Here is a 26,409-nt window from a genome sequence, read left to right on the forward strand (position 1 = left end):
TCTCCTCCCCCTCCCTCCCTCCCTTCTTCCCTGTTGTCCTTCTCTTCTCTACTTCCCCTTCCTCTTTCCTTCTCCTCTCTCCCCTTTCCACTCTTCCTTTCTCTCCTCCCCCTCCCTCCCTTCTTTCTTCCCTCTGTCCTTCTCTTCTGTACTTCCCCTTCCTCTCTCCTTCTCCTCTCTCCCCTTTCCATTCTTCCTTTCTCTCCTCCCCCTCCTTCCCTTTCTTCCCTCTGTCCTTCTCTTCTCTACTTCCCCTTCCTCTCTCCTTCTCCCCTTTCTACTCTTCCTTTCTCTCCTCCCCCTCCCTCCCTCCTTTCTTCCCTCTGTCATCCTTCTCTTCTCTACTTCCCCTTCCTCTCTATGTGGGCATCATTTTGACTGGGAGCCCTTCAAAAATCATTTCCCAAAGACATTTCATCAGAGGAGACGAGGCAACCTGAAGCCCCCTCAATTCTTCTCCCTTCAAAATAATTCTAAAGAGGAGGAGGAAAAACTAGGGAAGCCAGTTGAGTCTTGGGGGGAAGGGGAAGACGGTGAGTTCTAGTGCCACCTCCTTAGGCCTGAAAGCCAGCTGGGTTAATATTGGCTCAACCACCAGGAGACTGGGAGTTCTAGTCCCACCTTAGCCAGGGAAGCCAGATGGGGGGGCTTTGGGCCAGCGCGTCTCTCTCAGCCCAAATCACCTCACAGGGTTGTTGTGGCTGTGGGGAAAACAGGGGGAGGAAGGCGTGTGGGGGGGGGCATGTTCACCCCTTTGGAGTTATTTGTAAAAATAATAAAGGCGGGATTCCAAGAAACAAATTCAGCTGATTTTTGTGCAGGTTTCCAAATCAACACTTTCAACCGGAGAGATTTGCTAAAACTTGACGGCGGCTCTGACTTAAGGCTACTACTGGTAACTGGGAAGTAAAAAACGAGGGTCCCTCGCAAACATGACCCAGAGGGGTTTTCTAGCCCCCGTCTAGCTTGCCGGCTCTGCAGGGCCACGGACTCACCCATCCTTCTGGTCGGGCTTCTCCTGCAGGCCGGAGAGGAGGCCGATGAGACACTCGTCGTAGTTGCTGAGGGAGCCGGTGGGGTATTGGCTCAGGTAAGCGTTGTACTCCTGGTAGAGCCAGGCGAAGGCCAGGTCCAGCCGGTTGCGGATGTCGTCCAGCACGAAGGCCAGGATCTCCTGCTTCAGAGGGACCTCAAACTGGGTCACCAGGGAGGAGAGGATCTTCACCCGGGCCTGCGGGAGGGAAGTCTGCGCTCAGGCCAGTGGCTTGCCCACAGCGGCCCCCTCGGCCGGCCTCAGCGGTCCCAACCCTTTCCAGATCGCACAGGGCGTGTGTGTCTGTGTGTGTGTGGCAGGGGCACCTACACAGCTCTCTGTGCAGAGCAGGAGATGCGCACGAGAGGATGCCTGGCCTTGCACGCGGGGCTCGGCGCACATGAGCGGCAGGCTCTTTGGCGCACGGGTGCAAAGCTCTGCTCCTCCGAGCGGAGGGCGCTGGGCACGAAGCTCCATTCGCGCAGGCTCGTCTGCCGCTCGCGGGAGTGGAACTTCGTATGCATGTGGCGCTTTCCCATCTCTCCCACGGCCCGGTTTCAAACAGGCCACGGCCCAGTAGTGGCCCGGGTGGGGACCGCGGACTTACGTGGGCCGCCCCGCTGTAAGCCACGGCCTTCTCGGAGCGCAGGATCCGCTTGACAGCGGCCAGTTTGAGCTTCTCCTTCTGGGTGTCCGTGAGAGGCTTGATCACGTCGCTCAGGCGGAAGATCTTCTTGCGGCCACTCGCACCCACCAGCCTGGAGCACAAGCACAGCAAGGCCGGCGTTTGAGTGGGGGGGGGGAGGCCTGGCGGGGGAGAGGGAGGAGGGACCTTCCCCCAAATGCAGGGGGTTTCCGCTAGTAGCTTGTCGTACGGGTAGCCGTACAACTGTCCATTTAGTGAATCATGGGAAGTTACAACGGCACTGAAACAAGTGACTTAGGAAAGTTTCTCACACTTACGACCACCGCAGCATCCCCAATGACACGGGATCAAAATCTGGATCCTTGGCAACCGACTTGCCTTTATGACGGTCGCAAGGTCCCGGGGGTGGATCTGATCCCCTTTTGCGACCTTCTGACAAGCAAAGTCAGCGGGGAAGGCAGACTCACTCAACCACCACGTGACTAATTCAACAACTGCAGTGATTCACTTAACAACTGTGCCAAGAAAGGTTGTAAAACGGGGCAAAATTCACTCAACAAATTTCTCACTTAGCAACAGGAATTTTGGGCTCTGTTGTGGTCACAAGTCGAGGATTTGGCAAAAATCCATCCATCCATCTATAATCCATTCATTCACCATTCTCTATTTACCTATGTCTGTCTGTCTGTCTGTCTGTCTGTCTGTCTATCTATCTATCTATCTATCTATCTATCTCTCTCTCTCTCTCTCTCTCTCTCTATCTATCTATCTATCTATCTATCTATCTGATTATCTATCTATCTGATTATCTATCTATCTGATTATCTATCTATCTATCTATCTATCTGATTATCTATCTATCTATCTATCTATCTATCTATCTATCTATCTATCTGATTATCTATCTATCTATCTATCTATCTGATTATCTATCTATCTATCTGATTATCTATCTATCTATCTATCTATCTATCTATCTGATTATCTATCTATCTGATTATCTATCTATCTATCTATCTATCTATCTATCTATCTATCTATCTATCTATCTATCTATCTATCTGATTATCTATCTATCTATCTATCTATCTATCTATCTATCTATCTATCTATCTATCTATCTATCTATCTATCTATCTATCTGATTATCTATCTACCTACCTACCTACCTACCTACCTACCTACCTACCTACCTGATAGATCTGTCTGTCTGTCTGTCTGTCTGTCTGTCTGTCTGTCTATCTATCTATCTATCTATCTATCTATCTATCTATCTATCTATCTATCTATCTATCTATCTATCTATCTATCTATCACCCATCCATCCATCTATCTATCTATGGCATCCATCCATCCGTCCATCCATCCATCCAATTTCCATAGTTTCCCATCTCAAGCCATGACTCTGGGCTGCTTATAATTCTAAAACTATAAACACAAATAAAAGACCCAAAATAAACGTACAGGGGGGCTGTGAGACTTGGCCGGTCGTCCCTGAGGCCCAGAGGGAGGGCCCTGAGCACAGTCAGAACCACAGGCATGGGAGCCCAGCCGGGGTTCTTAAGGCCTTAGGAAAAGCTCCTCTCGCAGGCCAGGACCTTCCACACCTTCTGCCGGCCTCCTGTCTCTTGGGAAGGCCACCCATTGTGCCGTCCATTGCCGAGTCTCTCGGGTCCCGTCCTGCAGGGGCCCCATGGAGCTCATCTCTACTGGCGCTCACCTTGGCTGGGTGGAAGGAATGATGGGTTCCGGGCGCCGCTTGGCCTGCAGGATCTCCGTGGAGGGAGAAGCCGGGCTCGCGGCTCCCACCACCGAGATGGCCTGGCCGAGGTTCAGGGTGGAAAGGCGTCGCTTGATCAAGACCCCTTCTGGCTTGGCTATCTTCTCCCCTTTGACGGCTTCCTTGGCTTGCTTGATCTGCTCCACTCCTGCCAGGGAAAGCGGGGGAGTTAACGGCTGATGGGAGGCAACCCCAGCAGGCTTCCTTTCCCACCTTTGGACAGCTGGACTTCAACTCCCAGAATCCCCCAGCCAGTGTGACCCCCTCCCCGGATCACGTCACCTCGGGGCACCGTTGAGTCAGTTGGCAAGCACCCAAATGCAAATCACATGACCGTGGGAATGCTTGGACGGTCGTGAGTGTGAAAAGGGGTCGTAAGTCCCTTTCTTCAGTGCCGTTATGACTTTAGTCACTGAGCGAACTGTTGTAATTCGAAGACTACCTGCACAGCCCAACTGCCAAGCGTCTCAATTTTGATCACATGACCCTGGGGATGCTGCAATGGTCATTGTGAAAAACGGTCGTAAGTCCCTTTCTTCAGTGCTGTTGTGACTGTGAGTGATTGTTGAACGAAGGGTTCCACCACAAAACCGCGTTCGACTAAAGCGCACTCGACGAAACCGCTGTAGCTGACGTCATCAACAGGGCGACAACAGCATGGAGACAGAAGCACGCTGTAAACGCTAAACCTAAAATAAACCCCTAAACCTAAACCTAACGCCCCTAAACCTAACCCTTAACCTAACCCTAACCCTAACCCTTAACCTAACCCTAACCCTAACCCTTAACCTAACCCTAAACCTAACCCTAAACCTAACCCTTAACCTAACCCTAACCCTAAACCTAACCCTAAACCTAACCCTTAACCTAACCCTTAACCTAACCCTAATCCTAACCCTTAACCTAACCCTAAACCTAACCCTTACCTTAAGTTGAATCAGCTTGCTTTCAAAGCGCTATTTAAAGCGCCCTTCTTTCTCCGCGCTCTCTGTTGTCGCCCTGTTGATGACGTCAGCGACGCGGTTTAATCGGGCGCGCTTTAGTCGAGCGCGGTTTTGTCGTGCCATGGAACGAAGGGCTGTAGGAGGGGACCGCCTGTAACTCCCCAGAGTCCCTACAATTCCCTCCCTGCCCAGACTGCTGGCAGCCATGCGACTCCTCTGGGGCTCCCTGGGAAGACCTACCTGGCCCCAGGCCACCTGCGGTCATCTGGGTGGCCATCAGCCGCGCCAAGTGCTTGATCTGGACTTCAGTCCCAGCAGATTCCACCGGAGTGTATGTCGCTTGGAAGGATGCCGGCATGTTCTCTGGGAGGTAGACCATACTGATGAGCACCTGGAGGAGGAAGAACACGGATTGGGAAGCATGGCCGGTCATGGAGAGAAGCAGAAGGTCAAGAAAAATGGGAGGGGAGGGTTGAGAGGGGAGGGGAGGAAAAGGGATGGGTTGAGATAAGAAGAGATAACCTTGATTGTCATTCTTCTCTAATCCTCGACTTACAACCAAAATTTGTCTTGTTAGGTTACATTCGTGGAGTGAGTTTTGTTCCATTTTGCGGCATCTCTTGCCACAGCTGTTAAGTGAATTGTTTCAATTAACAAATTAGTAACTTGGTTGTTAAGCGAGTCGGGCTTCCCCATCGACTTGGCTTGTCAGAAGGTCACCAAAGGGGAATCACAGGAATCACTGCCGTAAATATGAACCAGTTGCCTTTAAGGTGCTGCAGGGCACAAAGCTATTAAAAGAGCCCAATAATGCAATATAATGTAGTAGCAATCTAGTATATTTAAACAATCTTTTAAATTTGCCTTTAAAACTGGCTTTCTCCCCCAAACGCCACGACGGAAGCGAGAAACGCATCAATCCAACACCAGCAGAGGGACAAGGGTTGAGTGTGGTTCTAGAACAGTGGTTCTCAACCTTGTCAACTTGAAGATGTCTGGACTTCAACTCCCAGAATTCCCCAGCCAGCGAATGCTGGCTGGGGTATTCTGGGAGTTGAAGTCCAGACATCTTCAAATTGACAAGGTTGAGAAACACTGATACTAGTGGAAATTGAGAGAGTAACTTGCAAAGATTCTGGAGGAGTTTCTCAACTTCAACAAAGTTTAATAGGTATGGACTTCAACTCCCAGAATCCCCCAAACTGCCCAGGATTCCCCAGCCAGTGGGGGAATTTGTTGAGCTTGAGAAACGCTGGTCTAAAAAAAAAAAAAACAGATTTAACAAATGGGTATTTATGATTCCTCCTGCAGGAACGGCTCCATCCAATCTCTCTGGGTCATGTGGCGCTGAGTCCCACAGGGTCACACACACCCTGGTGCTGGATGAGCCCCTGAAAGGCAGATTGTTTTGGAGGGCGGCTTCTATTTGGCTGGGGATGAGAGGGGCTATAATTGGTAGCCATTTTCCCATTAGAAATTGGATCCTAATGTCTTAATACAGTATTTCAAACTTGTATTCAAACTTGGCACATGTCGGCCTTGGAATTCTGGGAGTTGAAGTCCAGACATCTTCAAGTTGCCAAGGTTGAGAAACACTGTTCTAGAATAAGAAGCTTAAAATCCATCCTCTTTTCAGGATAGGATGGCTGGTTGGGGAATTCTGGGAGCTGACCTCCTCAAGGCTTAAAGCTGCCACAGTTGGAGAGCCTTGCTCTAAAGCAGAGTTCGAGGCTTCTCTGACACCAAGTATTTTTCTCTTCGTGGGGGGGCAGAAAATACCCACAGAAAAACAAAGAGCTGGTTCAGCAACTAACCACCCCCCAAAAAAATACCCACCAAGTTGGCCACGTTATCCGGAGTCAAAAGAGGCTGCAGAAACTCGGCTGTGATGTCTATATCTGACTGGGTGCTGGTCTGGATGGAGGGCTTGGGGCTGGGCACTGCACCCTGCTCCAGGTCTTTGTCCTCATCATCCTCTTCCAGGGGGGCTCTGCACGCAGGAGAAGTCGCACCAGGCTCAACATCGCCAGTCTCCGGCGAAAGAGAACGCCCCCTCCACCCACCCGCACCCGCGAGGCCTCTGCGCCCTTTCAAAGACGGCTCACCCATCTTCATTTTCTTCAACGTGGGGTCGCTCTCGTCCCGGGGGCGTTTGCGTGGCTCCTTCAGGTTCGGCATATTGCGGGTGATTTCAGCCTGCTGGGTGCCCAGGTCCATCAGCAGGGTGGTGATCTGGGCCTGGAACTCGACGGAGGCCGGGTGCTTCAGGACGCTGAGCAAGTGGAGCTTGAGGTTCTTGCGGACGCTGCTCACCTGGGATTTGGCCAGCGTGGGAGGGAGGTTGGCTGGCGGGAGGACAGAACGTTAAGCAGAGATGGGACGGACGCCCCCAGGTTTCCCTCCCAGGAGAAACAGGCTGGTTCAGGTTCAGGTTTAGTTTATTTGTATGCCGCCCTTCTCCGGGAGGGACTCAGGGTGGCGAACAACTCCGAAGGGGAAAAGGGGACACAGACACAATACATGTAATTAAAATGCACGAAAATCACACAGCCACACAGGTCGAGAGGGGAGGGAACTCATCAACCCCAGGCCTGCCGGCACAGCCAGGTTTTGACGGTTTTCCGGAAGGCCTGGAGAGAGGTGAGGGTCCGAATCTCCGCGGGGAGTTCATTCCAAAGGGCCGGAGCTGCTACAGAGAAGGCCCTCCCCCGGGTGGTAGCCAGATGGCATTGGCTGGTGGACGGAACCTGGAGGAGGCCGACCCTGTGTGATCTAATGGGTCTGTGGGAGGTAATTGGCAGCAGGCGGTCTCTCAAGGCTGGGGGAAGAGAACTAGAGGAGGAACTGTTGATAAGGCCACAAAACTAATCAATCTTCAGGCCTGCAGTCATATTCCTTTTAGGATCTTTGGCCTGCCACACACTCTCTTATTTTACTATGCTGTTTCATTAGTGCGGAATTGGGAGGGGGGATTGTATGGAGTTAGATGCTATGTAGCCATAACAACGTTCTTTCTAGAAAACCAAGGTCATCCTTTGTCTCCGCACCTCTGCACCTGACCGGAACTGGATGGGTGGAAACTGCCAGCGTGACAGCGGGAGATTGGACCATGGGATGATGGACTTGTGGGGGCAAGATCATGGACTTCCAACTGGGTGGAAAACCCAGGAAGCTTTCAGATTCGGGTTTTCCATAGAAGTGCCAGCATGTCTCTCTTAATAAATTGGAACTTAGAGCAATGCTTTGCCTTGGACTCTGATTTAATTTTGGGTGATATTTGGAACTCTTGACATCAATACTACTACGACTACTGCTAGAAGAGAAAGAGGGACTTCTAGTTCACGCTCTACCTCCATAGATCCTCTTTGGAGCTGGCTAAGAGAGCCAATTCATACAATCACCTTAAATGTAAAGAACCAAGTATCAGCCTGCAGCTGAAATTGATGAAGAGGCCATAACAACAGTGATCTGAAGAACCAAAGAATGTCCCATTTTATGACCTTTCTTGCCACACACCTGTTAAGAGCATCGCCACAGTTGTAACAATGATCTGAAGAACCGAAGAATGGCTACTTGCTCAGAGGACACCGCGTTGTATCCTAGTACGCATATAGATCGTCCCGGATTTACAACCACAAGTGAGCGCAGAATTTCTGTTGCTAAGGGATACAGTTGTTTTTGTCCCACTTAATGACCTTCCTTGCCACACAGTGGCTGCGTGCATGAGGGCAGTTGCTCAGTTAGTAACACAGGTGGTTGTTGGGGAGGGATGTCCTAACGGTGAGAACAATGAACCAGTGGAAGGACTTGCCTCCAGAAGTTGTGGGTGCTCCAACGATGCAGCTTTTTAAGAAGAGGTTGGACAAGAAGACCTCTGAGGCCCCTTCCAACTCTTACCATTCTACGGTCTAGATCTCTTGAAGCAGTGTTTCTCAACCTTGTCAACTTGAAGATGTCCGGACTTCAACTCCCAAAATTCCCCAGCCAGCGAATAGAAACACTGTCCTAACCACTGCTGGGGAATTCTGGGAGTTGAAGTCCAGACATCTTCAAGTTGCCAAGGTTGAGAAACACTGTCCTAACCACTGCTGGGGAATTCTGGGAGTTGAAGTCCGGACATCTTCAAGTGGCCAAGGTTGAGAAACACTGTCTTGAAGAGTACAGCCAAGCTGCTGATGCTGTGACTCTGGCTGGCTTACCGTGCAGGGTCTCGTAGGCCTGGATCACCTCTGACATGAACATGGGCCGCTGTCGGGCGATGGAGGCCAGGGAGCCCAGGGCTGCCGTCAGGTTGATGCTGGAGATGGCCGGGTGTACCATGAACTTCAGAAGCTGCTCGAGCGCTGCCTTCCCTTCCTCCCATAGGGCATCTGGCGGGTGGGGAAAGAGAGGCACTTAGTAGAAATCAACTTATAAACTGTTGCCTGTCAGGCCCCAAGAACCCAGGAGGAGCCCTAGTGACTCCTTAAGCAGACGTCTTTATTCTGCCACGCCTGTAGACAGAATCGTGCCACACTAAAGCAGTCGGCTACATCCCCAAGCCTATACTTAGGGAACTGTTAAGGAGGAGCTGTCTTCACTCTCTTTCTCTCACACACCAAACTCTCTGAACTGAGTTGCCTCTTTGCTCCTCTGGAATGCAGCCCCTCCCTCCTGGGAATCCGGCCCACGACATTCCATCACACTGTGCATTATTCCGCTGATGAACCCTGTTCCCTGCTTTTCCTAAAGCAGCACCTGTACCACACTCTCCACCAGTGGGATTTCCACAGCAACCCAGGCAGGTAGGTGAGGCTGAAAGCAGCGGGCCCCAAAGTCCTCCCGTGGACTTCCAAATGTCAGAGAGTACCGTATTTTTCGGAGTATAAGACGTACCTTTTTTGCTTCAAAAAAAGAGGCTGAAAATCTGGGTGCATCTTATACACTGAATACAGCCTTTTGTTTACCTCCTGAAACCCCTCCCCTTCACCAAAATGGCCGTGCGTAGCTTGTAGGAGGCTTTCAGAGAGCTCCTGGGGGCTGGGGAGGGCAGAAATGAGCGAAAAATGGGCCATTTTTTGCTCAATTTTACCCCCCCCCAAGCCTCCAGTAGCACACTATAAGCTTCCTAATGCCCCCCTTTTTTTAATTTAATTTAATTTTATCAATTTCATATATACATTCACAATTATATGATCTCATAACTGTTATTAATAATATGTATTTATAACAATTTTTCCCTACTGTTAACAATATACTTGAAGATTGCTTTTTTAACATCCCATAGATCCATCTTATCTTACAACGGTCCTACTTCTTCTTCCCTCCCTCCCTCTTTCCTTCCCTCGTTTCTTCTCTCCTACTCCCCTTCCTTCCCTCCCTCCTTCCCCTTCCCTCCTTCTCTCCTTCCTTCCCTCCCTCCTTCCTTCCCTTTCTTTTCTCCTTCTCTCCTTCCTTCCCCCCTTCCTTCTCTCCTTCATTCCCTTCCTTCCCTCCTTTCTTCTCTCCTTCTCTTCTTCCTTCCCTCCTTTCTTCTCCTTCTCTCCTTCCTTCCCTCCTTGCTTCCCTCCCTCCTTCCCTCCTTCCTACCCCCCTTTCTTCTCTTTCTTCTCTCCTTCCTTCCTTCCTCCTCTCCTTTCCCTTCTCTCCTTTCCCTTCCTCCCCTTTACCCTTCCCCTCTTCTTCCCATTCCTCCCCTCTTTCCTACTCTTACATTCCCTCCCATTCTTCCTCTGCCTTTTGGGGGAAAAAATGGGCCCGTTTTTACGAAAAACGGGACTTTTTGGGGAGGTTTGCAGAATGCAAAACCTTTTTTTTTTAATTTGCCTCTTCAAAACCTTGGTGCGCCTTATACTCCAAAAAATACGGTATTTCAATCTGTCTCTTCCCCTCTGTCTCAACCTTGGCAGCTTCCATACGTGGGGACTCCAATTCTCAGAATCCCCACACATCTCACGGCTGTCCAGGTTGAAAAACATTAACTGCCCACACCTATCCAGGGGCGGGCGATTCGTTTTCTCAAGAGGCCGTATGAGAAACTGCGATGGAGGGTCACCACAACTGCCCCACTGGGGGGCTCCTTACTGTATTTGATGTATGTGTGGTCCGTGGGAACCCGGTCGAGGCTGATGTCGTTCTCGTGTCGCTTGGGCACCTCCGATTCCGGCATGCGGGGCGAGAGGGTGATGATCAGCCCCTCCACGAACTTGATGGCGTGAGTGCGGATCCCGTCGTTGTCGGAGTCCAGCAACTGGATGATTTCGTTGGCCATGGCCGAGACCATCTCCCAGCAGGCTTCCTGCATCTCGTTGATCACCCTGGACTTCACCATCCACTGGGCAGCAAACAAAGAGGAAGGAAGCCCGTGAGCAGCTCCGCCCGCTAGCCAGAGCAATTTAAGGGGGCACAGGTAGAGAAAGGCTGCTCGCTCCAATCCTGTGCCCTCGTGACCCCCCACCCACTTCCCACCCAGGGTTTTTCTGTCCTGTTCACTTGGGTCCATCCCGTTCCTCTAGGGTGGTGCGAATCTCAGGTTGCACTTTTCATTTCAAGAAGTGAGGATGATGTCGGGAAAACTCCCAGTCAAAATGGAAGGAAGGGTCAAGTGAGGCTCTAGCTTGGCATCCTTGCACAGCTTCGAGCCTTATCTGGCCGTTCCCAGGGAAAAGTAAGCAGTCCGGGGAGATTCTTGTAACGTAGGCGGGAGGCAATGAAGCCGCTGACTTTCGTTATTCACAAGTGGCTCTGCTTGCTTGCCCGCAGCTCACCTGCAGGGCCACCTTATACAGCTGGGTCATGGCCAGGATGGCCTTCTTCACCACGTTGACGTTCTCATCCCTCAGCAGCATGTTCAGGTTGGCAATGAGCTTGAGCAACAGCTCCGTGTCCCGCTTGCTGAAAAGAACAAAGGCGAAAACGGGAACGAATCGAAAGAGGGACGAGGCAGCGGTCTACAAATACGGCTGCCAGGGAAATAAAAGGAAGCACTTCAGGAACCAGGTTGAATGGCCTGTCGCTCCCTCCGAAGCATGAGGATCAGAATGGCAAATTCTCCTGGCCCTTTCCAAAATGGCTAAAGCAGGGCTCTCCAAACTTGGTAGCTTTTAAGACTTGTGGACTTCAACTCCCAGAATTCCTCAGCCGCCCATGCTGAAAGCCCTCCCTCTGCCTTTGAATGAACTTTTATTTTATTTTTTATATTTTATTATTATTTATTTATTTATTTATTTTCTTTCCTTTTTTTTGTGAAAAAGGTTTTTTATTTTCCATTTTCATACACTCACATATATACTGTGCATAGCTGGGGCCATACAATCTTAAACAATAATCGCAGCAATTCCTCTTGTCAACAATACCCCAAAAAATAGAAACCCAATATACCTCTTCCACTCTCCGTACACCTCTTTCTTCCACCCCCCTCCAACTTTCTATCTTCCCTCCGTCATCCCCCTCTACCCTACTTCCCCTCCCCCTCTACCACTCCTCTCTCCCGATCCACTCCCTCCCTTCCTTCTCACCCTCCCTCCCATCCTCTCTCCCTTCCCTCTCTACCCATCTTTCTTCTATCCCACTCCTCCTCCCCTTGGTGTACCTCCACTATGGGTCAATGTACTTAACATCCTATTTTTACAGAGAAATTAAAGAAAAACAGTATATATGTGAAGTCGCATTATATTGAGATCTAAACCATTGTATTTAACCTAGTATATATCCCTCCCTCCCCCCCCCCCAACACCCCACCTCCCTCCCCTCCCCGACTTCCCAGAGCCCGTACACGGTTTGAATGAACTTTTAATGCTCAGTTTTGACTATCTTTGCCTTTACATTTTGATGTCCCATTTTGATGTTTGAATTAGTCCCTTTGGAAGGGAGAGCTGGGGCGGTTTCTAAATGTGACGAATGCGTAAATAAATGAAAAGGACAGCGTGGTCTTACCAGGCTTCCTCTATGAACCCGATTACAAATTTCCGCACCTCGACAGACTTATCTGCCTGGAAAGCGATGATTTCCTAAAAGAGAAAAGGGGGAGGGGTTTGCTTTCATGGTTGTTTGGCCTTTCAGCCCCCCCAAAAAACACAACTCATTGCGAGCCAAGTTGGAACAGAGCTCGAGTAATAGACAGGAAGGAGGAAGATTAAGGGCCGAGTCCAGTTCTAACAACCACCATCTCCCCACCGGTTGGTTATTCTGGTTGACACAAATTAACAGAATAACAGAGTTGAAAAGGGCCTTGGAGGTCTTCTAGTCCAACCCTCAAGCGGGAGGCCCTAAACCAGTGTAAGTCCTATGGACTTCAACTCCCAGAATCCCCCAGCCAGCATAGCTGGCTGGGGAATTCTGAGAGTTGAAGTCCACAGGACTTAAAGTCGCCAAGGTTGAGAAACACTGCCCTAAACCCTTTGAGACAAACTGATGTACAATCTCTTCTTCAAACCCTCCAGTGGTGGAGCTTATGGGCAGGAAGAACCTTACAAAGCAGATACTGCGGAGAAAAAGATATTCCTATGGAGATTCCCGGCCAACTCACATCCAGGAAGTTATCCAGCAATGTAGGATCCTTGTTTATAATCAATTCCTGGACCTAGGAAAAAGGGGGAAAGAAAAGAAATTAAGAATAGAGGCAAGCAAGAAGAAAAAGCTGGAAGAATCCATTTGGCATATCATGAAACTCCTGGAATATTCCTTTGTGCCAGCCACAGGTCACACTGATGGGAGCAAATGCTCTTCTGTACAAAGGTTGTGGGGAAAATCCAGACCCCAGAGACGTTCATAATTTGCTGGAGATGAATTCATTTAGCTCACGGAGGCAAAAATGGCTCTAACATACAAATTTGCCTATGATTTTAATTCTCTAATACAGTATTTCTCAACTTTTAAGACGTGTGGACTTCAACTCCCCGAATGCCGAATTCAACTCCTAGAATGCCGGCTGGGGAATTCAGGAAGTTGAAAGTCCACACATCTTAAAAGTTACCAAGATTGAAAAAAAAACACATCTCTAATAGGTTAACTGAAATTACATGGTAGAAGTAGTTCTCAACTCACGGCCACAATCGAGTCCGTTGGGCTATTCAAACACCTAGAAACTAAATTGGAGGAAGTTAGGCCATCGGCTCCCCTAACGGTGTTTCAACCGGCTTAGTCAGAGAGGGGACCATTTAACTGAAGAAAGCCTGGGTTCAAATTCAAGAAAAGGAAAAAGTGACTTACCTGTTTAAGGATCGTGATTTTAGACTCGTTGACTATTAAGGCAGCTTGATTCAGCAAATCTACAACCTGGTTATTTAAAAAAAATAATAATCTAAAATCAGTATCAGGAACAAAAAGAAAATCCAGAGAAGTCTATTATATGTATGGGAAATTAGTGGGTGTAATAGATCCTAATAATCCCAAGGTGGCGCAGTGGTTAAATGCAGCACTGCAGGCTACTGCTAGATCAGCAGGTCAGCGGTTCAAATCTCACCGGCTCAGGGTTGACTCAGCCTTCCATCCTTCCGAGGTGGGTGAAATGAGGACCCAGATTGTTGGGGGCAATATGCTGACTCTCTGTAAACCGCTTAGAGAGGCCTGAAAGGCCTATGAAGCGGTATATAAGTCTACTGCTATTGCTATTGCTAATAATTGATGTAAAAAAGATTGAATGGAAAAAGAGTTTGAACTTTAAAAAAAAAAACATGATTTATTTTCTTGCAAATGTAACACTCCATGATTGGAAGAACGAACTACAGAGGAGGGGGTAGGGATTCGACCCGTGGACTTCAACTCCCAGAATTCCAGCTGATTTAGGAATTCTGGGAGTTGAAGTCCACAGGTCGTAAAGGGAGGTATAGTTGCCTATAGAGGAAGATGGGAAGAAATGGTAAAGCTGGGAACTCCATTAAGTCCCAATTGGTTTGAGGATGATGGGTCCAGCCTGAACTCATATCATGGCAACGTTCAAGCTTCACATCCTGGCAGCCTTACTTTCTCTGACGTGGTCATGGTGTCGATCTCTGCCATTTCCTCTCCCGAAAAGAACTGGGAGGCAATGCTCATCCGTAAAAGGCCGGGGTCTCCCACCCCACTTGTGTTTGCCATGGCTTCCCACCCTCGATCAAGTCGACAACAGGCAAAATCCAGCCGAGCGAACCGAGACCTGGGAATAAAAAGCAGAGGGCTTCAGCTTAAAAAGCAAGCTAGGAAGAAACTAGTGCAGTGTTTCTCAACCTTGTCAACTTGAAGATGTCTGGACTTCAACTCCCAGAATTCCCCAGCCAGCATTCGCTGGCTGGGGAATTCTGGGAGTTGAAGTCCAGACATCTTCAAGTTAACAAGGTTGAGAAACACTGAACTAGTTGAAATTGAGAGAGTAACTTGCAAAGATTCTGGAGGAGTTTCTCAACTTCAACAAAGTTTAATAGGTATGGACTTCAACTCCCAGAATCCCCCAAACTGCCCAGGATTCCCCAGCCAGTGGGGGAATTTGCTGAGCTTGAGAAACGCTGGTCTTAAAAAAAAAAACAGATTTAACAAATGGGTATTTATGATTCCTCCTGCAGGAACGGCTCCATCCAATCTCTCTCTGGGTCATGTGGCGCTGAGTCCCACAGGGTCACACACACCCTGGTGCTGGATGAGCCCCTGAAAGGCAGATTGTTTTGGAGGGCGGCTTCCACTTGCCACACTGGCTGGGGATGAGAGGGGGACGTGCTGGTTGGGGATGATGGAAGTATACACTGGCTGGGGATGATGGGGTCGAGTTGGCTGGAGATGAAGGGGATACAAGGCCGCCTGGGGATGATGGGGACACAGGTTAAATGGGGATGAAGGGGGGCTGGCTGGGGATGATGGGGACACAGGTTAAATGGGGATGAAGGGGGGCTGGCTGGGGATGATGGGGACACGGGTTAAATGGGGATGAAGGGGGGCTGGCTCGGGATAATGGGGATACGGGTTAAATGGGGATGAAGGGGGGCTGGCTGGGGATAAAGGTTAAATGGGGATGAAGGGGGGCTGGCTGGGGATGATGGGGACACGGGTTAAATGGGGATGAAGGGGGGCTGGCTGGGGATGATGGGGACACGGGTTAAATGGGGATGAAGGGGGGCTGGCTGGGGATAATGGGGATACAGGTTAAATGGGGATGAAGGGGGGCTGGCTGGGGATAATGGGGATAAAGGTTAAATGGGAGGGTGAAGGGGGGCTGTCTGGGGATGGTGGGGACACAGGTTAAATGGGGGTGAAGGGGGGCTGGCTGGGGATGATGGGGGTACGAGTCCAGCACCTCCAAAAGGCCAATTGCTGAGCGTCCGAGGGCAGCCATCTCGCCCTAAGAGCCCCCCAAACGTCCAGCCTTCGCAGACCCCCCCACCCCCCACCAAGATGACCTCCCCGTCCCTGGGGGGGGAAGGGTGGCTCTGACACCCCAACGGGGCCCTTCCGTTCCCATGACAACCGCTAGGCCTCTTTCAGCGCGGCCTCCTCTTACCAGCAGAGCCGGGCAGCGCTTTTCCTTCGCCTCAGTGAGCGAAAACTAATTTCTGGGGCTTTCTCTCCCCCCCCCACTCCCCTTTTATTTATTTTTCAGCCAAGCTTCCGCAAGACCCTCCAGTCGGCAAACGCAAATCCCCTTCGCCTTGAGTGATGCGCCGCCGCGCATGCGCGAAGAGCAAGGCCTCTTGGGTAGCGTAGTTTGCTCCGGCCGCCCCTCCAAAGGCGGCCCCTGGCTGGCTTCTCCGTTTAGGAAGGAGGGAGAGGTTAAGCGCGGGCCGCAAGGCACCCTGGGTAGCGCAGCTCTGACGGCCGAGTGGCGTCACGCGCCCCAACATTGTCCAGGAGGCGCGGCGTGTGCAACGGATTCTGGGAGGCGTAGTTTTCCCCCCACGAGGCGACGTGCGACGCCGCGGGGAATCCTGGGGAGTCTGGAAGCGCCTCCATTTTGTAACGTTCGGGGGAAATGTGAGGGAAATTGCGCCGCTGTCATGAGGAGAAGGCGGGGCCCTGTTGGATCCCCGTTGGGTTATTTTTTTCCTCAGGAAATATTTCTGACGCGGTTTTTAGGCTTCTCCTTTTTAAAAAAAAATATTTTGGCATTCTGTATTTTAACCATTCGCCGAATAAGCCAAAAATTTACCTCAAAAAAAAAAAAAAAGGGAATATGTGTCGGACAGGGAATTCATTTAAACGTATTGCCTACCCCTGTCGTGAGAAATTGAAATACAAAAGGAAAAGACATGAAAATACACATAGCTGCCTTGGGTGATTAGCAAAAGTAACGAAGGTAGGATAGCAACAAAGACAAATAGGTAAATGAAAGCAAAGTAATGCAAAAAAAAAAACCTCGATATTTGAATTTTAAGAAGTTGGAAAGGGGGGGAAAAGTATATTTATTTAGGCTAAATTATACAGCCTTCTACTCACAGCAACTGTGGGCGGCTTACAGAAAATATAAATAGAAGAAATAAAAATTGATATAATAATAAAATAATATAATATCCTGCCCTTCCATTTGTATCCCCAACCACAAGCCCTGATTTGACTGGACTTTGTACCTGACATTAATTGTCATTGTTTTTTTTTAATCTGGGTCCTAAAAACCACATTTCAGCTTCAAAATAGCAGGTAAAAAATGGCTGTCATCTTGAGTGGCACCTTCCTCATCAGAGAACAAAGTCTAGAGCAGGTGTGCCCAACTCATAGAAGGGAAAGGGCTGCATTGATGAGCCAGTTTGGCCCAGTGGTTAAGGCACCTGGCTAGAAACCAGGAGATGGTGAGTTCTAGTTCCCATTTAGCCTTGAAACCAGCTAAGGGACTTTGGGCCAATCGCCAGGAGATGGTGAGTTCTAGTTCCCATTTAGCCTTGAAACCAGCTAAGGGATTTGGGGCCAGTCACCAGGAGATGGTGAATTCTAGTTCCCATTTAGCCTTGAAACCAGTTAGGGACTTTGGGCCAATCACCAGGAGATGGTGAGTTCTAGTTCCCATTTAGCCTTGAAACCAGCTAAGGGACTTTGGGCCAATCGCCAGGAGATGCTGAGTTCTAGTTCCCATTTAGCCTCGAAACCAGCTAAGGGACTTTGGGCCAATCGCCAGGAGATGCTGAGTTCTAGTTCCCATTTAGCCTCGAAACCAGCTAAGGGACTTTGGGCCAATCACCAGGAGATGGTGAGTTCTAGTTCCCATTTAGCCTCGAAACCAGCTAAGGGACTTTGGGCCAATCGCCAGGAGATGCTGAATTCTAGTTCCCATTCAGCCTTGAAACCAGCTAAGGGACTTATGGTCAATCGCCAGGAGATGCTGAGTTCTAGTTCCCATTTAGCCTCGAAACCAGCTAAGGGACTTTGGGCCAATCGCCAGGAGATGCTGAGTTCTAGTTCCCATTTAGTCTTGAAAGCAGCTAAGAGACTTTGGGCCAATCGCCAGGAGATGGTGAGTTCTAGTTCCCATTTAGCCTTGAAACAAGTTAGGGATTTGGGGCCAGTCACCAGGAGATGGTGAATTCTAGTTCCCATTTAGCCTTGAAACCAGTTAGGGACTTTGGGCCAATCACCAGGAGATGGTGAGTTCTAGTTCCCATTTAGCCTTGAAACCAGCTAAGGGACTTTGGGCCAATCGCCAGGAGATGCTGAGTTCTAGTTCCCATTTAGCCTCGAAACCAGCTAAGGGACTTTGGGCCAATCGCCAGGAGATGCTGAGTTCTAGTTCCCATTTAGCCTCGAAACCAGCTAAGGGACTTTGGGCCAATCACCAGGAGATGGTGAGTTCTAGTTCCCATTTAGCCTCGAAACCAGCTAAGGGACTTTGGGCCAATCGCCAGGAGATGGTGAATTCTAGTTCCCATTTAGCCTTGAAACCAGCTAAGGGACTTTGGGCCAATCGCCAGGAGATGCTGAGTTCTAGTTCCCATTTAGCCTCGAAACCAGCTAAGGGACTTTGGGCCAATTGCCAGGAGATGCTGAATTCTAGTTCCCATTTAGCCTTAAAACCAGCTAAGGGACTTTGGGCCAATCACCAGGAGATGCTGAGTTCTAGTTCCACCTTAGACATAAAAGCCAGCTGGGTGACTTTGTGTCAGTCCTCTCTCTCTCTCTCTCTCTCTGAGCCCAACCCACCTCACAGGGTTGTTGTTTGGGATGGGTGGGAGATAGGTAGAGAAAGGCATATGTATGCCGCCTTATTTGTAAAAAGGTGGGATAGAAATAATAATAATTGAGAAATAATCGATATCACAATCTCTGGCATTTAGCAATAAGATGCCAGGCAAGGTGTTGGTATTCTTGGAGAGGCACTGCAGGTGCGTGGCACTATATCTTTCAGGTTGTCACTAACAGATCTGTTTGGCAGCAATGGATTTCCATTACTGGCAGGCTGCATGTAGCCCCGGGGCTCTCTACTATGCAGGCTAAAACTGCCTACAATTGTTGCAAGATTTATTGAAAACAATCAAAAAAGGGAAACTAAGAAAGACAAGGAAAAAAATCTGCTCAAATCTCTCCTAGTCCTGCTTCGGTCCATTGAGTCCAGCAGCCATTGAAAGTGGTACCGAAAGTAAACGAAACAAGCAAAACGTAATTACAAAACTGGAAGAAAACATTTCGTATTTTGCAGATCAGGACAGTTTGGAAAGCGAATCTGGCTTGTTTTTATTTTTCCCAATAAAAATCCCCTTTTGGTCCTTTAGAGGGAGGCAGTTCTCCGTTGCTAGATACTCATCCCAGGTTTCTGCTGCAGAGTTCAGAAACCGCTTGTGGGTGCTGCCGGGCCCCGGTTGTTAATAATTGGTGCAGAAGCTCATTGGATGCAACTGTGCCTCTAGAAGACATCACGGTTCTAATTGTTTTATTTGATGTTGGGATAATCTTAGTGTTAGATAACTTTTGAGGCAATATTCTATTATTTCCTTTGAAGATGCTCAGGCGAAAAAGCTGAACCAATAGAAAAATAGACATATAATTATAGTCCGGGATGTTTGTGGGGGGGGGGGGGGACTGGGCATTTGTTCCATAAGGGCCTAGTTAAGAAAAGAGTATCGGTCAGTCGATTGTTCTTATAGCCTAATTAGTTATCATTGCTGGAGGTTTTTAAGAAGAGACTGGAGAGTCAATTGTCCAGAATGGTATAGGGTCTCCTGCCTGAGGAAGGGGTTAGACTAGAAGACCTCCAAGGGCCCTTCCAACTCTGTTCTTCTGTATTCATTTTTTGCCTTTTGTTTGACAAAACCATGAGCATCACCAAATCCCCTGTGTAGTGCTGATCCTAGAGGAAAAAAATATATCATTTCCCACAAACACCTATTATCACAAATACCATTGAGATATCACTTGTGTCTATCCAGCTTTATAGCTGATTCAGCAAACCATGTTTAAAACAAATCTTGCTTAATGCTGTTTCAGTCGGCATGGGTCAACAATCTTTTTGAGCAGTCCAGGTTTGGTGATGTGTAAGGAAAAACTGGTCTTGATTCTTTGCGAAGAATGAGCACCATGTCATAATTGTATTTTTTCCTGGGCAGCAAGGTGGTGTTTAAAGGCTGTAATTCTGTTTTCATATGTCTTAGAGCAAGGGGTGTCCAACCTTGGCCACTTTAAGTCTTGTGGATTTCAACTCTCCGAATTCTGGGAATTGAAGTCCACAAGTCTTAAATATTGGGCAGCCCTGTCTTAGAGCATTATCGACTAATCAGTGAGGGCAGCGCCCATCCAATCTGGTTTAAATATTTTTTAATTACATGAGCCACTACCCAGAGTCCTTGCACCCTTCTCTCCTGGCCAGGGTGCAAGAATTTGGTCTCAATAAAAGTGGTTGCGAGAGCTGAATCTTGTTTACATGCAGGCCATAGAGAACTTAGCCACAGTATGGGAAATTATCTCCACTTGGCTGGCTATCTCCAACATGCTCAACCAGAAACAAACAAAGGACTCTAGCATGCTGCATATTGGAATTACGTTATTCGTCCCAGACAATGGGAGAAAACCCAGGATTGAACAATAAGTCTCATTGCAGGGTCCAAAGTACCATTCTCCATTTAGGAATGAGGAGGGGGCAGGGATAAACATACCTCAGCCAAAGCAACTCCTAAGCTAACTGGGGAAACCTTTGGAGTGAAATTAAATTTCCTTTGCACCCCCTATAGCCCCCAACTCCACGGTTACTCATTCGTCTTTTAAGTCCTATGTATCTGCTACAAACTGACTACACTTTGTCCATGGAGATTCTCAATCATTCAGATCATGGTTGTCCCAAAGATGCTTTTCCAAAGGACTGAAGAACTGAGGAAGCATCTTGGATGAGAATCAAAACATTTTTAAAGAAAACTACCAAGCCCAGTTGCCTTTCGGTAAAGCTCCTTTGGGATGACTACACTTGGATTGGACTTTTGATTATTTTAAGACTGATACATGCCTTCCTTTGTTGTGTTTGTCGTGGCTGTGGGTACTTTGGGACTCCTGTAAGTCCAACAAAATGGCAGCAGGGGGAAGGAGGATCTCTGTTTCCCAGAAGACCAAAGAGCCACTTTCAAGAAAGTAGATAGCGAGGTTGAGACCCACCATCTTCTCAAACTTACTTTTGTCTTCCTTCTAGTTAAGCAGCAGGTTTTTCAAAACAAGCCTTGAACTGTAGCATTTTTACTTTACAAGGGTGCATCAAGAGCCAACCTGGCTCCAGAAGCATCTTGGAATGTCAAGGTGGCGATACTGTGCTTTTGCTCAAGAAGAAAATAAGCTGGTCACATATCACTCTAATCAGCCCAGGTTGTTATTTACAAACCACAATGGTAGGTTCTTCTACATCAGGGATGTCCAAGCGTGGCCATTTTAAGCTATGCTGGCTGGGGAATTCTGGGAGTTGAAGTCCACAAGTCTTAAAGTGACCAAGCTTGGCTACTCCTGCTCTACAAACAAAATCCATGAAGAGCATAAACTGTTACGGCTTGCTGAAAGATGTAAAACCCAGGCAGTGTTTCCCTCTTCCCAAATGTAAAAGCAAATATTTCTGTTTGATTTCTTTTCTTTACTCTTATATTTGCATCTCATCTTTTCTCTTGGCAGGTCAAGACACAACATCTGGCGCTCATCTTGTGAGGTGAGTAGGCTGAGAATCCATGATTGGTCACCTGGCTTGAATGGGGAACTTGAACCCGATTCTCTCCCATCCTAGTCACATGCTGGTGATGACATGGAGTTATCTTGCATTGATTGTCCATCTCAGTACTTTAAAACCGGCCTTTGCAAATCTGGGGCTCCAACATCCCAAAACTGCAGAAGTGGAAGAAGGATGGCTTCCTTGCTGCAATAGTTAATCACAGTCATTTTTCTATCATATTTATGTAGCTGCCTGTCTCTCAAAGGGTGATTCTGGGCAGTGTGCAATGAAAAAAAACCTATACGTTAGTGTCATATAAAAAAAAATCATTTGTAACTTAACGTTATACACGTAGTTCTTGCCTTCAACCGTTTGTTTAGTGATTGTTTAAACTTACAACGCCACTGAAAAAGAGTGACATGACCATTGTTCACACTTACGACTGTTGTAGCATCCTCGTTGTCCTGATCAAAATTCAGATGCTTGGCAACCGGCATCTGTTTCTGACAGTTGCCGTGTCCTGGGGTCAGGTGATCCCGCTTTGCGACCTTCTGACAAGCGAATTGAGAACCCAGATTCATTTAACAACCGTGTTACTAACTAAACAACTGCAGTGATGCACTTAACCACTGTGGCAAGAAAAGTTGTAAAATGGGGCAAAGCTCACTTAACAAGTATCTCGCTTAGCAACAGAGAAGTTGGGCTCAATTGAGGTCGTAGGTCAAGGACTACCTGTACAAAAAGGATGAATATATGATACCTATCCAGTCTTTCGGGGCAAAAAAGCCCCTGCCTCGTCTTCTTTTCTAGGCCTGTGCAACTCCTGAGACAGACCCATGTAACTTTCAGCTCTAAGGATGCTTAACAGGCTGGCAAGATCACATTCCCCCCTCTCTTTCTCCAGTGGCTCTGTCTAGATCAGTGTTTCTCAACCTTGGCAACTTGAAGATGTCTGGACTTCAACTCCCAGAATTCCCCAGCCAGCGAACGCTGGCTGGGGAATTCTGGGAGTTAAAGTCCGGACATCTTCAAGTTGCCTAGGTTGAGAAACACTGGTCTAGATCACCTCTCCCTGCGCCAGCAAACCGAGCCATTCTGCCATTTTTCAGCAGCAAACAGGAAGTCCTGGTTAATCATCAACCGGGCAGCCCCACGGTGACAGGTGTGGGCCAAGGACGCCAAGAGATAAGGAAACAGACGGTGGTGGTGGCAGTGGCAGAGCTGGAGGGGACCCACCCTGTAGATAACATGTCGCCTAGCTGTCGCTTAACCTTTTCCAGCCCATCTTCCATATGCTTTGAAAAGGCACCAGGAGGGGGGTCGGAAGGGAACCCCAAAAGGGATGAGTACAATACCTGTTTGACTTGGGGATCAGTTCCAGAAAGTTTAATCGGCCTTGGTATCTAGGTGGTGTGTTTTGCATGCTGCGTTTCGCCCAAAGCTCCAACCAGTTTTTATTTCAGAGTACGTGTTACACATCCAAGAGAATAACCCTCTTTTCCGAAATGGATATAAAAAAAAAAATAGATGTGAACTAAATGTGGGGAAAAGGTTGAGCCAGTCCTTCTTTTGCAACTAAGGTACTCTGCCAGGTGTTTGAGGGAAAAAGAAACTGGCTCTGAAATGTGGACTGAAAGGCCGAGATGCAAATTTGCTGGGCTTTTCCCCCTAAACATGAAAGTAGGGTATCATCCCTTTGAACCTCAATTGACGCCTGTTTTGTCTCCTTCAACCACTTCCCCGGGGGGGGGGGGGGGGCAAAGTAGGTGAGGAGCAGGTAAACGTGTTTCCATCAAGAGTCTTCATCAAAGTGGGCCTTTTCCCCAAATCGGGGTCCTCTGGAAGTTTGAAAAGCAAGTGTTTCTACCAGGGGTGTCCAACCTTGGCAACTTGTGGACTTCAACTCCCAGAATTCCCCAGCGAGCCATGGGGAAGGAGATCAAGCACAATGTCTGACCTCTCCTCTCCTTGGCTTGTGTTGCCTTTGACCTACTTGTAACTGTCCTGCAGAAGGCAAAGGACGGCTTTCGTGCAGAAATCATCCAATTTTGCCAACTGGTGGAATCAACAGCCAGGGGCACAAAGTGGTGTTTGTGCGTGTGCGCCTTAACCTGTGCAAATCCAGCCCTTGTGTTCTGTAGATCATGGCTTTTACCAGGCCATGTGAACCTCCTCAGCAGTGGCTGATGAAATCTTATCCAATTCAGTCGCATCCGAGTCTTGGCGATTCTGTGGGCCGGGTCTCTCCATATCTTCCGGTCTTGCGCTACTTTTTTGAGTTGTTCTATGCTCTGGTTGGTGTCAGCTTTGATAGAGTCCAGCCAGGAATGTTTTTTTGACAGCCTGGTTTCTTCTTACCCCTAACTCTTCCAAATTTCAATCATTGCTTTTCCAGTGAATTTCCCCACATGACATGGCTAAAGTAAGTGAGAGGCAGTTTTGTGATTTGCCTTCTAGTGACGTTTCTGGTGTGACACATACTTGCTTGTTAGTCTCTTCAACCATAGTCAACTATAGAAGTAACCATAGTCAAGTCAAGCCAAGATGTTTTTTTGCAATGGGGCAGTCCTGCAATTTCTCCTGCCCCCACTCACCCATTCTAGACACACACACACACACGCGTATCCTATGCTGGCCAAAAGTATTACGGGGGGGGGGGGTTTTGATTCAGAGCATTTTATCATGGTAAAGGAATTATTAAAACCAAGAAACTATCTGCTCCTTAACTGGGATGCTGGGAGTGAATTTCCCAGGCCTGGTAATGCGAAATACAAAACCTGGTATTTTTCCTTTCCTTTTTATTAGGATTATTAAAATATCAGTTTTAAGGTTAGGATTCTCTGGACTGTCTGATTAGATTCCTGGGAACCAGCTGTGACTTTTTCCAAGAATTCAATTATTTATATATGCTTTGTTTATTTATTAGCACTTTTAAGTTGCCCTGTCACCAGCTGTAACATAAGAATATACAAACGTCCTCTAAGATAAATACAGTGACGTATCCCTCCAATAGAGTAAAAATTATTCCCTCGGTTCTAAAATGTCAGTCATAAGGAGCTCTGAGCGTCTGGAGATTGTGCTCAAAAGTCAAGATGATGTTCCACATGTAAGAAAGAGACGTTTGGAGGCATCATCATGCCTTTTTTGACCCCTGGAGGGGCTGGCAAACCTTTTTTGGGGGGGAGGTATTCCAAAACATCTGGCTTCCATAGAAAAATCCTGCTTTTTAGAACATTTTACGGTAGTGTTTCTCAACCTTGGCACCTTGAAGATGTGTGGACTTCAACTCCCAGAATTCCAAGGCCGACATGTGCCAAGTTTGAATACAAGTTTGAAATACTGTATTAAGACATTAGGATCCAATTTCTAATGGAAAAATGGCTACCAATTATAGCCACTTTAAAAAAAAAAGATCTCTGAGCCCCTTCTGGGAGTTGTTGCTTCTTCAAACCAATTCCCCCCCCCCACACTTTTTTTTTTTTTGCAAAGGAACAAAGCTTTGTGATTAAACTAAAATCCAGAACCATAAAAAAAGATGAGAAAAAAAGAGATTCCTGATCCTACAACTCAGAAAAGAGCCTGGTAAAAGCTGTTTCCCTTCTTAGCTACTGAAATGGACCCCGTTTTGCCCCCTCCCCGACTCTCTGCAACTGGAAAAAATATGAAAAAGCTCCAGTTTGGTACTTTTGGGGAGGAAAAAATGCCTATGAGGCAGGTCCTCAAACTAAGGATAAATTTTGGGGCAGTGAGAACAATTAGTGGAAGGGCTTGCCTCTAAGAAGTGGTGGGTGCTCCATTACTGGAGTTTTTCCAGAAAAGATTGGACAGGCATTTGTCTGAAATGGAGTAAGGTCTCCTGCCTGGGCAGGGGGTTGGACTAGATGACTTCCAAGGTCCCGTCTAGCTCTCTTATTCAGCTGATAGAGGCTTTAGCTTTGCACAGCTTGCAGGAACTCCTAACCAGAGGAGAGAGACCCCTTCCCTGGAAAGCTCCTGGTTCACACCTGTCCCTTTAAGAGCTCTGCTGCAGCCCTCCCTGTATAGACCTGGAGGGGGGAGAGTGAAACAGCCCTCAGGTAATCCCTCCTGGCAAACACGGCTTGTGTGCTCAAGATAGAGGGCCGCCCAATCGCCTCTTCCCCCTCCTGAGTGAAACAGCCAGGCCTCTCCCCTCAACCCCACAGCCACCCAAGGGCAAAAGTAATCCATCAAGTGGGGACGGGTTTGCTGGCAGCCCATTAACCATTAACCTCAGGGTAGGCTTTGCGGCCTCCCTGGCCAGTGCCAAGAGGGCGTTCCTGGGCGCCCCAGACTTGGGTAGCACCCGTTGGTTGATGCCAATCTTTTCATTTGGCCCTTAAGAAAGCAGCTTGGCATCCATTCAGTACCAGCTCTCCTCATGCTACCTGGTTTGGCTAAGTCTTAGCTCTAGGTTCAAATTCTGCTCAGCTGCATGCCAGTGGCCTGCCTTCTACACCCAGAAATGAGCAGCAGGAGGCAAAGTAGCAATGGCCTTGGCGGACCCTCAAGAGCTCATTGGAGGTTGACCTAGGTAGGACATTGATGGGGGATTTCTCGGTTGATGGAACTGAACAATCACCCCAGGAGCAGGCACTGGTGAACCCCTTGTGGCCCCAGGACTTCATGGAAGTGTCCAGGAGGACACAGATATTATCTGAGCGTGGTTGTTTTCTTGCAGACGTTTCATTACCCAACTAGATAACATCATCAGTTTACTATCTAGTTGGGTAATGAAACATCTGCAAGAAAACTACCTATCTCAGAGAGCACCAGAGACCCCACAGTCCTCCCCCTCTCCCTTCTAGCACTGATGATACTTCCTAGTCAGGTAATGATCCCTCTGTATGAAGACCCCAAGCTCAGAAAGCCCCAAGGGCCCCTCATTTCAACCCTGAGCTACAAATATTGTCAGTACAGATATTACCTTTTAAATGATTTTAATCT

General features: G+C 48.2%; 1 protein-coding gene across 1 annotated transcript in view; it reads right to left on the reverse strand.

Annotated features, from left to right (window-relative positions):
• Positions 1-16,040, reverse strand: part of SYMPK (symplekin scaffold protein) — a 28,790-nt gene extending 12,750 nt beyond the window's left edge. The window contains exons 1-14 of the mRNA XM_087728330.1: positions 15,850-16,040; positions 14,346-14,517; positions 13,593-13,658; positions 12,910-12,963; positions 12,318-12,391; positions 11,150-11,276; positions 10,467-10,716; positions 8,603-8,773; positions 6,502-6,748; positions 6,240-6,393; positions 4,644-4,794; positions 3,400-3,607; positions 1,641-1,791; positions 996-1,231 (exon numbers count right to left, since the gene is read on the reverse strand). Coding sequence (XP_087584456.1) covers positions 996-1,231; positions 1,641-1,791; positions 3,400-3,607; positions 4,644-4,794; positions 6,240-6,393; positions 6,502-6,748; positions 8,603-8,773; positions 10,467-10,716; positions 11,150-11,276; positions 12,318-12,391; positions 12,910-12,963; positions 13,593-13,658; positions 14,346-14,459 — 2,003 coding nt within the window. The 5' untranslated portion in view covers positions 14,460-14,517; positions 15,850-16,040. The remainder of the gene's footprint in view (positions 1-995; positions 1,232-1,640; positions 1,792-3,399; positions 3,608-4,643; positions 4,795-6,239; positions 6,394-6,501; positions 6,749-8,602; positions 8,774-10,466; positions 10,717-11,149; positions 11,277-12,317; positions 12,392-12,909; positions 12,964-13,592; positions 13,659-14,345; positions 14,518-15,849) is intronic.
• Positions 16,041-26,409: the final 10,369 nt, after the last annotated feature.

This window comes from Thamnophis sirtalis, unplaced genomic scaffold (assembly GCF_051295495.1).
Source record: "Thamnophis sirtalis isolate CommonGarterSnake01/CBP01778 unplaced genomic scaffold, rThaSir2_p1.2 scaffold_13, whole genome shotgun sequence".
In the NCBI taxonomy this organism is placed as follows: domain Eukaryota; kingdom Metazoa; phylum Chordata; class Lepidosauria; order Squamata; family Natricidae; genus Thamnophis; species Thamnophis sirtalis.